The sequence below is a fragment of the Stomoxys calcitrans genome, chromosome 1 (assembly GCF_963082655.1).
Source record: "Stomoxys calcitrans chromosome 1, idStoCalc2.1, whole genome shotgun sequence".
Classification (NCBI taxonomy): Eukaryota; Metazoa; Arthropoda; class Insecta; order Diptera; family Muscidae; genus Stomoxys; species Stomoxys calcitrans.
Genome location: NC_081552.1, coordinates 226059703 through 226075105, shown reverse-complemented (window position 1 = coordinate 226075105; position 15403 = coordinate 226059703). Strand labels below are relative to the sequence as shown.

Here is a 15403-nt window from a genome sequence, read left to right as displayed (position 1 = left end):
GCTATATGTCAGGTTATGGATCGATTAAGACCATACCTGGTATAGTTGTTGCTGGTCAAAACAAACCACTTCAGGCTAAATTTCACCCAAATCTGATAAAAAAAGTCAAGATCCGAGATCGGTTTATAAGGGAGCTATATCAGGTTATGAATAGATTTTGACCATACTTGGTACAGTTGTTGGTGGTCAAACCAAAACACTTTATGTAAAATTGCAGCCAAATCGGATAATAATTGCGCCCTCTAGAGGCTCAAGAAGTCAAGCTCTGAAATAGGTTTATAAGGAAGCTATATCAGGTTATAAACCGATTCGAGCTATATTTTGCGGAGATATTGTTGGTCAAAACACTTTATGTAAAATTGCAGCCAAATCGGATAAGAGTTGCGCCCTCTAGAGGCGAACAGAGAGAGAGAGAGAGAGAGAGAAAAGAAATCTAGATACGATATCGATTTATATGGCAGCTATACCAAAACATGAACCGATATGGCCCATTTACAATTCCAACTGATCTGCACTTATAAGAAGTATTTATGCCAAATTTCAAGCACCTAGCATTACCCCCTCGAAAGTTAATGTACTTTCGACAGACAGACGGACATGGCTAGATCAACTCAGGCTTTATGGGGCCTTAGATTAATATTTCGAGACTAGGTTAGTATACCCCCATCCTATGGTGTTGGGTAAAAAAATTATAATTATTCATATGATTTTTTTTGGCATCGAAAAAAGATGTTCTAATCGACCCCCACTAACGTACAAGCTCGCAGTGGAAAAATGTTTTCTGTAGAGCACATTGAATATTTCGAATTTCAGGTGAATGCTTGTGTCTCTGGGCTATCTTGCAGATGAGTGAGTAAACTTAATGCCACATTGGCTATAAATGCTTGGGGTGTTGATTTCCATTAACTTACTATTTGGTGGCAGCTTTTTGTTGGGGGCATATGCAGAAAATTTAATGCATCGTTTGAATTGAAAGTCAATGGAAATTAAATGGGTTTTTTGTGTGCGTAAAAGTAATACACGATTTTTTTTCTTTAAAACAGTGCAAATTTAATACGCAACAATAGGGGAAGTGTTCTTTCTGATGGTGCAACTATTACACATGGTTTGTTTTGATTGGTCGATAAGATGGGCGAAAAAAGATACGCGGTCATTGAGTTGCAGTTTTAAGTTTTTAGAATCAAAATTTAGCCAAAGCATCTGTGTGCACACCAGTCTCAATACAGCTTCACAAAGCAGGTCATTTGTTATGGACTCGAAAATAAATCGGACGGGATATATGAAATCGCAATGGACCTTGCGTTGAATTTATGTTTGTTTTTATACCCTCCACCATGGAAGGGGGGTATACTAATTTCGTCATTCTGTTTGTAACACCTCGAAATATGCGAAATATAAAGTATATATATTCTTGATCGTCATGTCATTTTAAGTCGATCTAGCCATGTCCGCCCGTCCGTCCGTCCGCCCGTCTGTCTGTCGAAAGCACGCTAACTTTCGAAGAAGTAAATTAAGCCGCTTGAAATTTTGCACAAATACTTTTTATTAGTGTTGGTCGGTTGGGATTGTAAATGGGCCAAATCGGCCCACGTTTTGATATAGCTCCCATATAAACCGATCTTGGGTCTTGACTTCTTGAGCCTCTAGGGGGCGCAATTCTCGTCCGATTTGACTGAAATTCTGCATGTGGTGCTTTAGAATCACTTCCAACAAATGCGCCAAGTACCGTTCAAATCGGTACATGGTTTGATATAACTCCCATATAAACCGATCTTGGGTCTTGACTTCTTGAGCCTCTAGAGGGCGCAATTCTCGTCCGATTTGAGTAAAATTTTGCACGTAGTGTTTTGGTATCACTCACCAACAACTGTGCCAAGTATGATTCAAATCTGTTCAAAATCTGGTATACCTGTGATATAGATCGATCTTGGATCTTGATCACTTGAGCCAATAGAGCGCGCAATTCTCATCCAATTTGACTGAAATTTTGCATGAGGTGTTTTTTTATGACTTCCAATAACTGTGGAAAGCTTGGCGCAAATCAGTACATAACCTGATATAGCTGCCATATAAACCGATCTGGTATCTTCACTTCTTGAGCCTCTAGAGGCCGCAATTCTCATCCAATTTGGAAGAAATTTTGTACAACGGCTTCTCTCATGACCTTCAACATACGTGTCTTATATAGCCTGAATCGACCAATGGCTTGATACATCTCCCATATAAACCGATCTCCCGATTATGCTTCTTGAGCCCCCACAAGACGCAATTCTTATGCGAATGGAGGTGAAATATTAACCAATTTCTTCTACTATGGTCTTCAACATTCAATTCATTTATGGTCCGAATCAGACTATGGAGGCCACCGTAGCGCAGAGGTTAGCATGTCCGCCTATGACGCTAAACGCCTGGGTTCGAATCCTGGCAAGACCATCAGAAAAAATTTTCCCAATGCTGGCAACATTTGTGAGGTACCATGCCATGTAAAACTTCTCTCCAAAGAGGTGTCGCACTGGGGCACGCCGTTCGGACTCGGCAGAGGCCCCTTATCATTGAGCTTAAACTTGAATCGGACTTCACTCATTGATATGTGAGAAGTTTGCCCCTGTTCCTTAATGGAATGTTCATGGGCAAATTTTGTATTTTTGTTTTGTAGCAGACTTTAACTTGTTTTTTTAATTACATCTTCTCAATTAAAATAAAATTGCCAAAAATATCACCCATATCGGTTCAGATTTAGATATAGCTCTCATATAACCGATCTCCCGATTTGACTTCTTGAGCTCCTGGAAGCCGCAATTTTCATCCGATTTGGCTGAAATTTAGTATGTGGTATTCCTTTATGCCTTTTAACAACTGTGCCATGTACGGTACAAATCGGTTTATAACCTGATATAGCTCCCATATAAACCGATCTCCCGATTTGACCTTTTGAGCCTTTAAAAGCAGCAATTTTTGTCCGATTTGGCTGAAATTTTGCTTATAGTGTTTTGTTATGACTTTCAACAACTGTGCCTCGGATATAAACTGATCTCCCGATTTGATGTCTTGAGTCCTTACAAGCCGCCAAATCAGTCTATAACCTGATATAGCTCCCATGTAAACCAGTCTCTCGATCATTGTTGTTTGATTCCTAGAAGCTTTAAATTTTGCTGATTTGACAGAAGTTTGGTATGTAGAATACAATTATGCCCTTCAACTAAATTTATTTTGGATACATTTTTAACAGAATCCATTATGGTTTCCACGATTCGGTCCGGCCGAACTTAGCGCGCTTTTAATTGTTCGTCCTGATTTTGTTTCCAAAAATCTTCTTTTTTATTTCTTCTAACAAACCCAACACAAATTAAGCAGCAGTCATTTTCAGCAAACAAAAGACTTTTCAGCAGTCAGTCTGCTGTTCTGAAATTGCAGAACTACTGCTGTAATAGCAGAACTACTGCTGTTATAGCAGAACTACTGCTGTAAAAGCCATAAAATTAACTACTAACAATCAGCAGGCAGTGTTGGCTATTTTCAGCAGACTTTTCTATGAGTGTAGTTCAGCTACACCCAATTACTGTCCGATGTGCATCATATTCAGGATGAATGTCGAGGGGCTTATTCCATATGACTAATTTGGGTTAAAAAATGCGTCTTTTACAAGTCCTTAAATCTGGAAATCGGTCTATATGGCAGTCATATTCAAATATGGTTTGGGCCCTAACAAAACTCACTATGCTTAATTTCAACTAAATCGGGCAATAATGTGCCTTTTGTAGGGCAATGACCTTAAATCGGGAGATCGGCAGCTAATTCCAATTTAGTCCGATCTGAACTATACTTAGAGAGGATGTCACTGAGCAAAATTTCAGCGAAATCAGGTAATTAATGTGCGCTCTATGGGGCTAAGACCAAAACCGGTCCGATATAGCCCATCTTCGAACTTAACCTGCCTATGATAAAACAAGTAAAAGCGTGCTAAGTTCAGCCGGGCCGAATCTTGGGAACCTACCACCATGGATTCTGCTAAAAATTTATACATAATAAATATAGCTGAAGGGCATAATTTTACTTTACATACCAAACTTCTTCCGGTTTATATGGGAGCTATATCAGGTTATAGACTGATTTGGTCCATACTAGGCACGGTTGTTGGAAATCATAACAGAACATTACATGCAAAATTTTAGCCAAATCGGATGAAAATTTGCGGCTTGTAATGGCTCAAGAAGTCAAATCGGGAGATCAGTTTATATGGGAGCTATATCAGGTCTTAGACCGATTTGGACCGTACTTAGGAAAGTTGTTGTAAGTCATAATAGAGTAAAATTTTAGGCAAATCGGACCAAAATTGTTGTTTCCAGGGGCTCAAGAAGTCAAATCGGGAGATCGGTTTATATGGGAGCTATATTGAAATCTGAACCGATATGGCTCATTGGCAATCCCCAACGAACTTCATCAATATTAAGTATGGGTGCTATCGTGATTTCGACAGACGGACGGACGGACATGACTAGATCGACTTAGAATGTCGAGACGATCAAGAATATATATACTTTATGGGGACCTAGATCAATATTTCGAGGTGTTACAAACGGAATGACTAGATTAGTATACACCCATCCTATGGTGGTGGGAATTTTGTTATGACTTCCAATTATTGTGCCAAGTATGGCTCAAATCGGTCCATTATATGATATAGTTGCCATATAAACCGATCTTGATCTTGACTTCTTGAACTACTATAGGGCGATCATCTTTATAAGGTCTTATCCGATCATCTTTATAAGGTTTTAGACGAAAATTTCACAAGGTATTACAAACAGAATGACGAACTAAGTATACCCCCACCCTATGGTGGAGGGTAAGGTAAAAGAGTACTAAGTTCGGCCGGGCCGAATCTTATGTACCCTCCACCACGGATAGCATTTGGCAAGTTATTTGTACGATTTATTACACCCACCACCGAAGGATGGAGGTATATTCATTTTGTCATTTCGTTTACAACACATCAAAATATCCCATTCCGACTCGTATCCCATTCCGAAATATCTTGATCGCGGTAAAAATCTAAGACGATCTAGCCATGTCCGTCCGCCTGTCTGTTGAAATCACGCTATTACGGAAATCACGGCTTTAAAAATAGAGATATTGAGCTGAAACATTCCACATATTCTTTTTTTTTGTCTATAAGCAGGTTAAGTTCGAAGATGGACTATATCGGACTATATCTTGATATAGTCCGCTCCGCCGATTTAGGGTCTTAGGGCCATAAGAGCCACATTTTTTATACGATTTGCTGAAATTTTGGGCAGTGAGTTGTGTTAGACCCTTTGACATCCATCTTCAATTTGACCCAGATCGGTCCAGATTTGGATATAGCTGCCATATAGACTGATCTCTCGATTTAGGGTCTTGGGCCCACAAAAGGCGCATTTATTGTCTGATGTCGCCGAAATTTGGCACAGTGAGATGTAGTGGGCCCTTCGACATCCTCCTACAATTTTGCCCTTTAATTTTGCCAATGTAAGGTCTTGGGCCCATAAAAGCCGCATTTATTGTCCGATTTCGCCGGAACTTGGGACAGTGAGATGTATTGGGCCCTTCGACATCCTTGACGACAATTTGACCCAGATCGGTCCAGATTTGGATATAGCTGCCATATAGACTGATCTCTCGATTTAGGGTTTGGGCCCATAATAGGCGCATTTATTGTCCGATGTCGCCGAAATTTGGGACAATGAGTGGTGTTAGACCCTTTGACATCCATCTTCAATTTGACCCAGATCGGTCCAGATTTGGATATTTGACTGATTTCTCGATTTAGGGTCTTGGGCCCATAAAAGGCGCATTTATTGTCCGATGTCGCCGAAATTTGGGATAGTGAGTTGTGATAGACCCTACGACATCCTCCTACAAATTTGCCCTTATCGGTCCAGATTTGGATATAGCTGCCATATTGACTGATCTCTCGATTGAAGTTCTTGGGCCCATAAAATCCGCATTTATTGTCCAATTTCGCCGGAACTTGGGACAGTGAGATGTATTGGGCCCTTCGACATCCTTGTACAATTTGACCCAGATCGGTTCAGATTTGGATATAACTGCCATATAGACCGATCTCCCGATTTAAGGTTTCGGACCCATAAAAGGCGCATTTATTGTCTGATGTCGCCGAAATTTGGGACAGTGAGTTCTGTTAGGCCCTTCGACATCGTTCTACAATTTGGCCCAGATCGGTCCAAATTTGGATATAAGAGCCATATAGACCAATCTAACGATTTAAGGAGATCATAGTAGAAATCATTGTGCAAAATTCCAGCCAAATTGGGCAAGAATAGAGCACTCTAGGGGCTGAAGAAGTATTATCGTGAGATCGGTTGATATGGGAGCTATATCAGATTTTGGATCGATTCAGACCATACTTGGCACGAATGTTGGAGGTCATAGTAGAAATCATTGTGCAAAATTTCAACCAAACCAAATCAATAAATTAAAAAACAAGCTCAAAATCGCATAGTCAATATCCGAAAAATGCAAAAAAAACCAATCTGGGTTTGCAACTGCTGTAAGTTCCTTAGTTTTGCGACCTTCAAAATTTTTCAGACACCGTTGGATTCGTGATGAAAGTCTTTTTCCGTAGTGGTGCTGGTTGAAGCAATTCTGTAAAGTTTTTTGTGAAAAATATTGCAAAAACCAAACTTTTTTGGGCGTCAAAGTCGTTTTCAAAGGCTAAAAAGCTGTTACTCCTTAATTTTTTCAAATTTCGAACATTTTTAAGCATTCCGTAGTTTGAAATTCGAAGACGATTCGTAAAATAAACAGAACTACTTAAAAAATTTCATAAAATTTTTTTGAATTTTTTCTGCAAGGCTAACCCCTTATAAAATTTTTCAATTTTTGATGCGAAAATATTTTTTGAGTTGAGTACACAGTTTTGAAGATTATGGCAAACAGTTCGGTTAAGTGCAATTCCTATGTTTTTTCTCCAAGAAACAAGCTCAAAATCGTGTAATCAATATACGAAAAATGCAAAAAAAAAAATCAAAGTGATGTGAAACTGCTGTAACTTCCTTAGTTTTGCGACCTTCACAATTTTTCGGATCCCGTTGGGTTTGTGAGAAATATCTCTTTCCGTTATGGTGCTGGTTTAAGCTATGCTGTAAGGTTTTCTGTGGAAAACATTGCAAAAACCAAATTTTTTCGGGCGATCTGCCGATTAAGGGTCTGATGCCTGTAAAAGCTGCATTTATTACCCGATTTTGCTCAAATTTGCATCAGTGAGTTGATTTAAGCCTCCCGACATCCTACTCAAATATCACTCAGATCAGACTAAATGTAGATAAGCTGTCATCTGGACCAATCTTCCAATTTAGGGTCTTAATCCCATAATTAGTAGAATTATTGCCCGATTTCGCTGAAACTGGACCTGAATCCAATATGACCAGCCCATCTAATTTTTGGATGTAACTTTGGTATGGAGGTAGTGGAGTTATATTAAAATAGGATGATTTATATATCCATGGTGGTGGGCATCCAAAGTTCGGATGGGCCGAACTAACACGTTTTTACATGTTATCTTTAACTTCATCCCCCTAAACGATGATTTATTAGCGATTTTAAGATTGACAACAACAAATATGTAATACAGCTAATAGGCTCCCCAAACATATGGCTCTTCAATTGGATAACAAATTAATTTTTTTCTCTCTAGCACCTTTCGTTTGAGTTCTATATTGTCGTGATTGGTCTACAAATCCATTTGGCGGGTTTTGGGCGGTCCTCGAGGCACCCGACCCCAACAATAGAAACCATGTTTTATTTTTGGTGACTGTGAGAGGGCAAATAAATTTCGAACGAATTATTAATCTCCGAGTTCTGGTGTTTTTCAAAATAAGGGGAAATGAGAAGTGATTAGTAGGGGTGGGATGGCACCTCAGACATTTCGACTCAAATATGGATATCAAATTCGTGCTCCACTCACAAATCCCTTGAATTTGAGCCCCATATTGTCATGGTCGATAAATATGACCCGTTTTGAGGGTGTTTTGGGGCTGGGGCGGGCTCCGCCACTTTGCCCTGAATATAGATATCAAATTCGTTCTTTACTCCCAAGTTGGGGGTGCTTAAGGGCGCACCCTTAACACTTGGTTCAAAAAATTGGATATCTCCAATCTAGTTTTCTACTCTCAAATACCGTTCATGTGAGTCCCATATTGTCATAGTGGGTGAATTAACCTGCAAATAGCAAATTTTGCCCATGAACATTCCACTAAGGAACAGGGGCAAACTTCTCACTTATCAATGAGTGCAGTTCGATTCAAGTTCAATGATAAGGGGGCTCCCTTTTATAGCCGTTTCTGAACGCCGTGCCGCAGTGCGACACCTCTTTGGAGAGAAGTTTTACATGGCATAGTACCTCACAAATGTTGCCAGCATTAGGAGGGGAAAATCAACGTTGAACATTTTTCTGATGGTCTTGTCAGGATTCGAACCCAGGCGTTCAGTGTCATAGGCGGTCATGCTAACCTCTGCGCTACGCTATTTGACGTATTTTTAGTTGGAAAAGCGCCACCTAGACTTGAACGCAAATTGCCATGTCATATTGGTAATCTACTTCCAAATACCTTTCATTTGAGTCCCATATAGCCATGTTTGGTTAATATGCCCATTTGGGGGTATTTGGGGGTGGGGCGACCTCTCATGGCTTTAATGCCATATTTGTAATCTACTGTCGAATACTTTTCATTTGAGTCCCATATTGACATGAACGTCGAATATAACTGTATAGAGGCGTTGTGGGGTTGGGTTGGCTCGCTGGGTACTTGGATCCAAGTTTAAATACCATATTTATATTCTACTCTCCAATACCTTTCATTTGATACCCCCATTGTCCCGATCGGTCCACTTTTTATTATGGCTGGTGTTTTTGGCATAAGGGGGAGGGTCCGCCCCCCCTTCCGATATCAAAGAATTGTGTAGCCTAAGTTTCTTTCCAGACAAAACCTCACAATCTGTAAAATTTTTCGGTCCAGCCTTTTTGATTCTACGGAACAAACAAACAAACCGAGTCCCATATAGTCATGATGGTCATATGTCAATTTGGAGGGATTTGGGGGGTGAGGTGACCCCCTATACTTTGATGTGATTTTGTAAGCCAGATTCGTAATCTATAACCGAATACCTTTCATTTGAGCCCCGTATTGATATGAACGTCCAGTATGCCTGTTTGGGAGAGTTTTAGGGTTTAGGGCCGCCCGATGGGTACTTAGACTCAAATTTTAATATCATAATCGTACTTTACTCTCCAATACCTTTCATTTGATACCCATATTGTCCCAATCGGACCACTTTTGATTTTGGGTGGTGTTTTTGGCATAAGGGGGAGGGTCCGCCCCCCTTCCCATATCAAAAAGTTATATAGTCTATATTTCCTTCCTAATCAGTTGAACCATTTTTGAATCTATACGGAACAAAAACACAAACCGACTTTTATACCCACCACCATAGGATGGGGGTATACTAATCTAGTCATTCCGTTTGTAACACCTCCAAATATTCGCCTAAGACTCCATAAAGTATATATATTCTTGATAGTCTCGACGATCTAGCTATGTCCGTCCGTCTGTCGAAATTGCGATAGCGGTGGAACGCGTAAAGCTAGCAGCTTGAAATTTTGAACAGATACTTAGTATTGATGAAGGTTGCTGTTGTAGTTGTAGTCAGATGGCGTGTGCAGGTAGCGAACCTCGTCAGGCTCCTGTAGGTGAGCAAGCTCGTTCCGGTTCAAAGGACCTATAGCTGCGGGAACAGGGTAGACATTGGTTATTTAAAGGCGCCAAAAACTCGCCTTGTAATATCGAGCATCATAGGCACTCAGTATTTGTGCAAGAGTTAGTGCCGCCCAACCTCTCACTGAGACTCTTCGCTCGATACCACTGATTGTCCACGACTGCCATTGCAGCTACACCGTATGGAGCACTCCACTATCGGCAACCTGTCGACGCGCCCGGTAGCTCGCAGCTAAGCTTCTCGTAACAGCAATGAACATCACACAGATCGGACCTCAATGTTCCAGCCTGGGTGTAGCTCACAGCCATCCCGTGCCTTGAAGGTCGTTAAGGATTGCAAATGGGTCATATCGGTTCAGATTTGGATATAGCTCCCATATAAACCGATCTTCCGATTTGACTTGTAGAGCCCCTGGAAGCCGCAATTTCTGTCCGATTTGGCTGAAATTCTATAAACTGATATAGCTCCTATATATTCAGATCTCCCGATTTGACTTCATGAGCCCCTAGGAGTCGCAATTTTAGTGGGATTTGGCTAAAATTTTGTATGAAGTGTTATGTTACGACTTTCATCAACTGTGCCAAGTTGGGTCTATAACCCCAAATAATAACAATCGGTCTATAACCTGCTATAGCTCCCATATAAACCGATCTCTTGATTTGACCTCTTGAGCCCCTGGAGGCCGCAATTTTCATCCGATTTGGCTGAAATTTTGGGTGTAGTGTTCTGTAAAGACTTTCAATAACTGTGCCGAGTATGGTCCGAATTGGACTGTAACCTGATATAGCTCCCATATAAACCGATCTCCCGATTCGCCTTGTTGAGCACCTGGAAGCCGCAATTTTTGTCCGATTTGGTTGAAATTTTGCATGTAGTCTTCTGCTAAGACTTCCAACAACGATGCCAAGTACGATCCAAATCGGCCGATGCCAAGTACAGTCCAAATTGAATGTTGAAGACCATAGTAGACGTTATTGGGTAATATTTCAGTCCATTCGGATAAGAATTGTGCCTTGTAGGGGCTCAAGAAGCATAATCGGGTTTATATGGAAGTTGTATCAGGCTATAAATCGATTCAGACCATATTAAACACGTATGTTGAAGGTCATGGGAGAAGCGGTTCCACAAAATTTAAGCCAAATCGTATAAGAATTGCGCCCTCTAGAGGCTTAAGAAGTCAAGATCCCAGATCGGTTTCTATGGCAGCTATATCAGGTTATGTCATCGTTGGACAATATTACAAGTCATTGCAAAAGAAATAATGGAACTAGTAAACCCCCCTCGGTGGTGGAGGGCATAAAAACGATATTCAAAACTATAGGCTTTAAATAGTAGTCCATGCTTACTGATGTCGAACATCTAAAATGTTAATACCACAAAAATATGTTTTATCCTTCTTGCCCGAACTAATTTACGTTTTATTTTTCCTCTCACTAAAAATATCTAAAAAAACAACTGCTGCGAAACGTATTCGTGTCAACCGGGAATTTTTCTGAGTGGTTTACCCATTGATATGCGCCAGTGTTTTACTGGGATCTCAGTTTCGCTTTGGACGTCGCTGCTCTCTCCAAATAAAATTAGTTAAAAGCAAGTAAAAGCTTGCTTAGTTCGGCCGGGCCGAATCTTATATACCCTCCACCATGGATCGCATTTGTCGAGTTCTTTTTCCGGCATCTCTTTTTAGGTGAAAAAAGAAAATAAGAAAAGGTTTGCTCTGCTATTAGAGCGATACTTGTGATGGTCCTCTCATGACCATCACAAGTATGTTGATGGTCATAAGAGGACCCGTCGTACAAAATGTCAGGCAAATCGGATAATAATTGCGACTTCTAGAGGCTCAAGAAGTCAAGATCCCAGACCGGTTTATATGGCAGCTATATTAGGTTATGAACCGATTTGAACCGTACTTGGCACAGTTGTTGGATATCATAACAAAATACTTCGTGCAAAATTTCATTCCAATCGGATAAAAATTACGCCCTCTAGTGGCTCAAGAATTCATGATTCTGGATCGGTTTATATATCAGGCTATTAAACGATTTGAACCATACTTAGCACAGTTGTTGGAAGTCATAGCGAAACACGTCATGCAAAATTTCATTCCAATCGGATAAGAATTGCGCCCTCTAGAGGCTCAGGAAGTCAAGACCCAAGATCGGTTTATATGGCAGCTATATCAAAACATGGACCGATTTGATCCAAACTTGGCACAGTTGTTAGAAGTCATAGCGAAACACGTCATGCAAAGTTTCATTCCAAACGGGTAATAATTGCGCCCTCTAGAGGCTCAGGAAGTCAAGACCCAAGATTGGTTTATATGGCAGCTATATCAAAACATGAACCGATTTGATCCAAACTTGGCACAGTTGTTGGAAGTCATAGCGAAACACGTCATGCAAAATTTCATTCCAAACGGATAATAATTTCGCCCTCTAGAGACTCAGGAAGTCATGACCCAAGATCGGTTTATATGGCAGCTATATCAAAACATGGACCGATTTAAACCATACTTGGCACAGTTGTTGGAAGTCATAGCGAAACACGTCATGCAAAATTTCATTCCAAACGGATAATAATTTCGCCCTCTAGAGACTCAGGAAGTCAAGACCCAAGATCGGTTTATATGGCAGCTATATCAAAACATGGACCGATTTGATCCAAACTTGGCACCCTAGTTGGATATCATAACAAAACACGTCGTGCAAAATTTCATTCCAAACGGATAATAATTGCGCCCTCTAGAGGCTCAAGAAGTCAAGACCCAAGATCGGTTTATATGACAGCTATATCAAAACATGGACCGATTTAAACCATACTTGGCACAGTTGTTGGAAGTCATAGCGAAATACGTCATGCAAAGTTTCATTCCAAACGGATAATAATTGCGCCCTCTAGAGGCTCAGGAAGTCAAGACCCAAGATTGGTTTATATGGCAGCTATATCAAAACATGGACCGATTTGATCCAAACTTGGCACAGTTGTTGGAAGTCATAGCGAAACACGTCGTGCTAAATTTCATTCCAAACGGATAATAATTGCGCCCTCTAGAGGCTCAAGAAGTCAAGACCCAAGATCGGTTTATATGGCAGCTATATCAAAACATGGACCGATTTGGCCCATTTACAATCCCGACCTACACCGACCTACATTTATAAGAAGTATCTGTGCAAAATTTCAAGCGGCTAGCTTTACACCTTTGAAAGTTAGCGTGCTTTCGACAGACAGACGGACGGACAAGGCTTGATCGACATAAAATGTCACGACGATCAAGAATATATATACTTTGTGGGGTCTCAGACGAATATTTCGAGTAGTTACAAACAGCATGACGAAATTAGTATACCCCCATCCTATGGTGGAGGGTATAAAAGTCCCCATTAACTTTTAAGCGACTTTCCCACAAGTCCCACAAGTGGTCTTCTAAAATCAGTATTGAATTTTTTTATATTTTGACACCATCCACCGCCATGGTCTAGTGTTACGTATTCAATTAATTCTTCATTCAAGCTCGACTTCTTCAGCTTGCAAAAGACATGGGACGAAGAAGAATAAATGCAAGAAAAAAACTAAAAAAAAATGAAAATTGAAAAAAAAACCAAAGCTTTTTTTTTTGGTTATGTAGGCGCTTCTTTGATCCGTTGGTGGTATGGTGGTGTTCTAGCGTACAAGAAGAAGAAGAAGAAGAAGCAGAACCAGAATGAAACACCAACAGCAACCAAAGAACTAACTAATGCAGACCCTCGAAGAGAAATGGTGGGATGGTGAGCAGTTGAGCTGGACTGTGGTGCTCTATTGGTGGTCTGGAATTATTTGCATTGTTGGTCACGTAGGGGCGGCAAGAAATATGTAACTTAGCCTAAATTGACCATTGCGAACTATAAAAGTCTATGCTCCGAGCTGTAGTAGAATATTGTTTAAAATCCACTAAACAGTAAACAAAGCCAAAAAATACATCAACATGTTCAAGATCCTTGTAAGTACTCCAAAAAAAAAAAAACAAAAATCTCTAGTCTCTTTGCCATTTGATTCTTCCTCCTTCCACATGGATTGGGGAGAGAACAAACGCCCCCTCAAGCCAAAAAATGCTGACAATGGAGTTTTACTAATTTTCCACTCCTTTATTTTTACAGCTCGCCTGTGCTTTCTTCGTTGCCGCCCAAGCTTCTTATGGTGCTGGATACGGTCTTGAAAATGCCGGTTATGCCGCCCAAGTTCAACCCAGAGCCACCGTCAGCTATGGCAAGAACTACGGCAGCTACGGTGGTTATGGAAACAACTATGCCGGTTATGGCTCCGTTGCCGGTTTGGTCGACACTCCCCGTTCCGCCGTCGACGGTCAAGTCTTGGGTTTGGCTCGTCAAGCTTTGGCCCTCCCCTCCGCTGGTTCTCCCATGAGAGCTGCCGTCAATGTTCCTCTTTTCCACACCACCTCCTACACTGCCCCAGCTGTTCGTGCTGTTCCCGCCGTTCCCCATGGTGCCACCGGCTCCACTGCCGCCGCTGCTGCCAGCAATGTCGATAAGAACCACGCCAAAACCTACGGCAAACAAGCCTATGGCGGTTACTGAGCTGCATTTCCTTAAATCTCGTTCGTTTTCGCAACGAAAATTTAATAAAATAAGGCGTTAGATTTTTACAAACAAAATTCTGTCATGGTGTTTTATTTTTGAATTTTTCTTAATTTGGGATGGAATGGGCTTTACAAAGTAGGATCACCTTTTGATGAACTTGTTATGCAACACATTAGTGAAGACAAAGAAAAACAAAGCTTTAACGCATTAGACAACAAATTTCAATTAGAAAGAGCGAAAAAGAGAAGGTTTTAATTATTGTAGAAATGTTTCGAAAGTTCAGCTCCTAGAAATATGCTAAGAAAAAGAAATTTAACTGAATCGAATACGAAATTTGGGGTGTGAGCATACAAACAATTTAATTGTTGGATCCTCAATCAGGATAACAAATCGCTAAGATATTAGATGGAGAAGAAACCTATACCTTGCATAAATGGCGGTATGAAGTAAGGACCCAATGCAATAAAGTCCCAAAAGAAAAATGAAATAAGGCCTCAAACTTTTGTACCCTAAACAAAAACAACGATAATTGGGATTTTATTTTTTTTTGGGGCTTTATTTCATTTTAAAAATTGGGGTTTAATTTCATATGAAATGAAATAAAGCCCTGAATCAAATTTTTGGGGCATTGTTTTATTTTGCTAAAATTTTAAATACAAAAGATATAGCAGCAATATTTATCAATCGGGTTTCATTTTCAAAATTGTAGCTTTATTTCATATCAAATAATGCCCCAAATTTTGGGTGCTTCATACATTTTTATCTGGGGTGTTTTATCACTCGTTTGCGGCCTAATTTCATGTTTGCTTTTGGGATTTTACTTCATTGTGGAATAAAGCCCCATTTGTGGGTCTTTATTTCATTTATTATTTGGGGCTTTATTGCATTGGGGCTTTATTTCATACCGCCGCATGCAAATTTGCCCATAAACATTCCATTAAGGAATAGGGGGCAAACTTGTCACATATCAACGAGTGCTGTCCGATTCAAGTTTAAGCTCAATGACAAGAAACCTCCTTTTTATAGTCGAGTCCGAACGGGGTGCCGCAGTGAGACAC

The 15403-nt window shown here is 40.4% G+C and overlaps 1 protein-coding gene across 1 annotated transcript; it reads left to right on the top strand.

Annotated features, from left to right (window-relative positions):
* The first annotated feature begins 13600 nt into the window (after positions 1-13600).
* Positions 13601-14342, top strand: LOC106088953 (chorion protein S18). Its single transcript, XM_013254667.2, has 2 exons — positions 13601-13747; positions 13905-14342. Exons 1-2 carry the CDS (start codon positions 13733-13735, stop codon positions 14340-14342), a joined length of 453 nt encoding a protein of 150 aa, XP_013110121.1. The 5' UTR covers positions 13601-13732.
* Positions 14343-15403: the final 1061 nt, after the last annotated feature.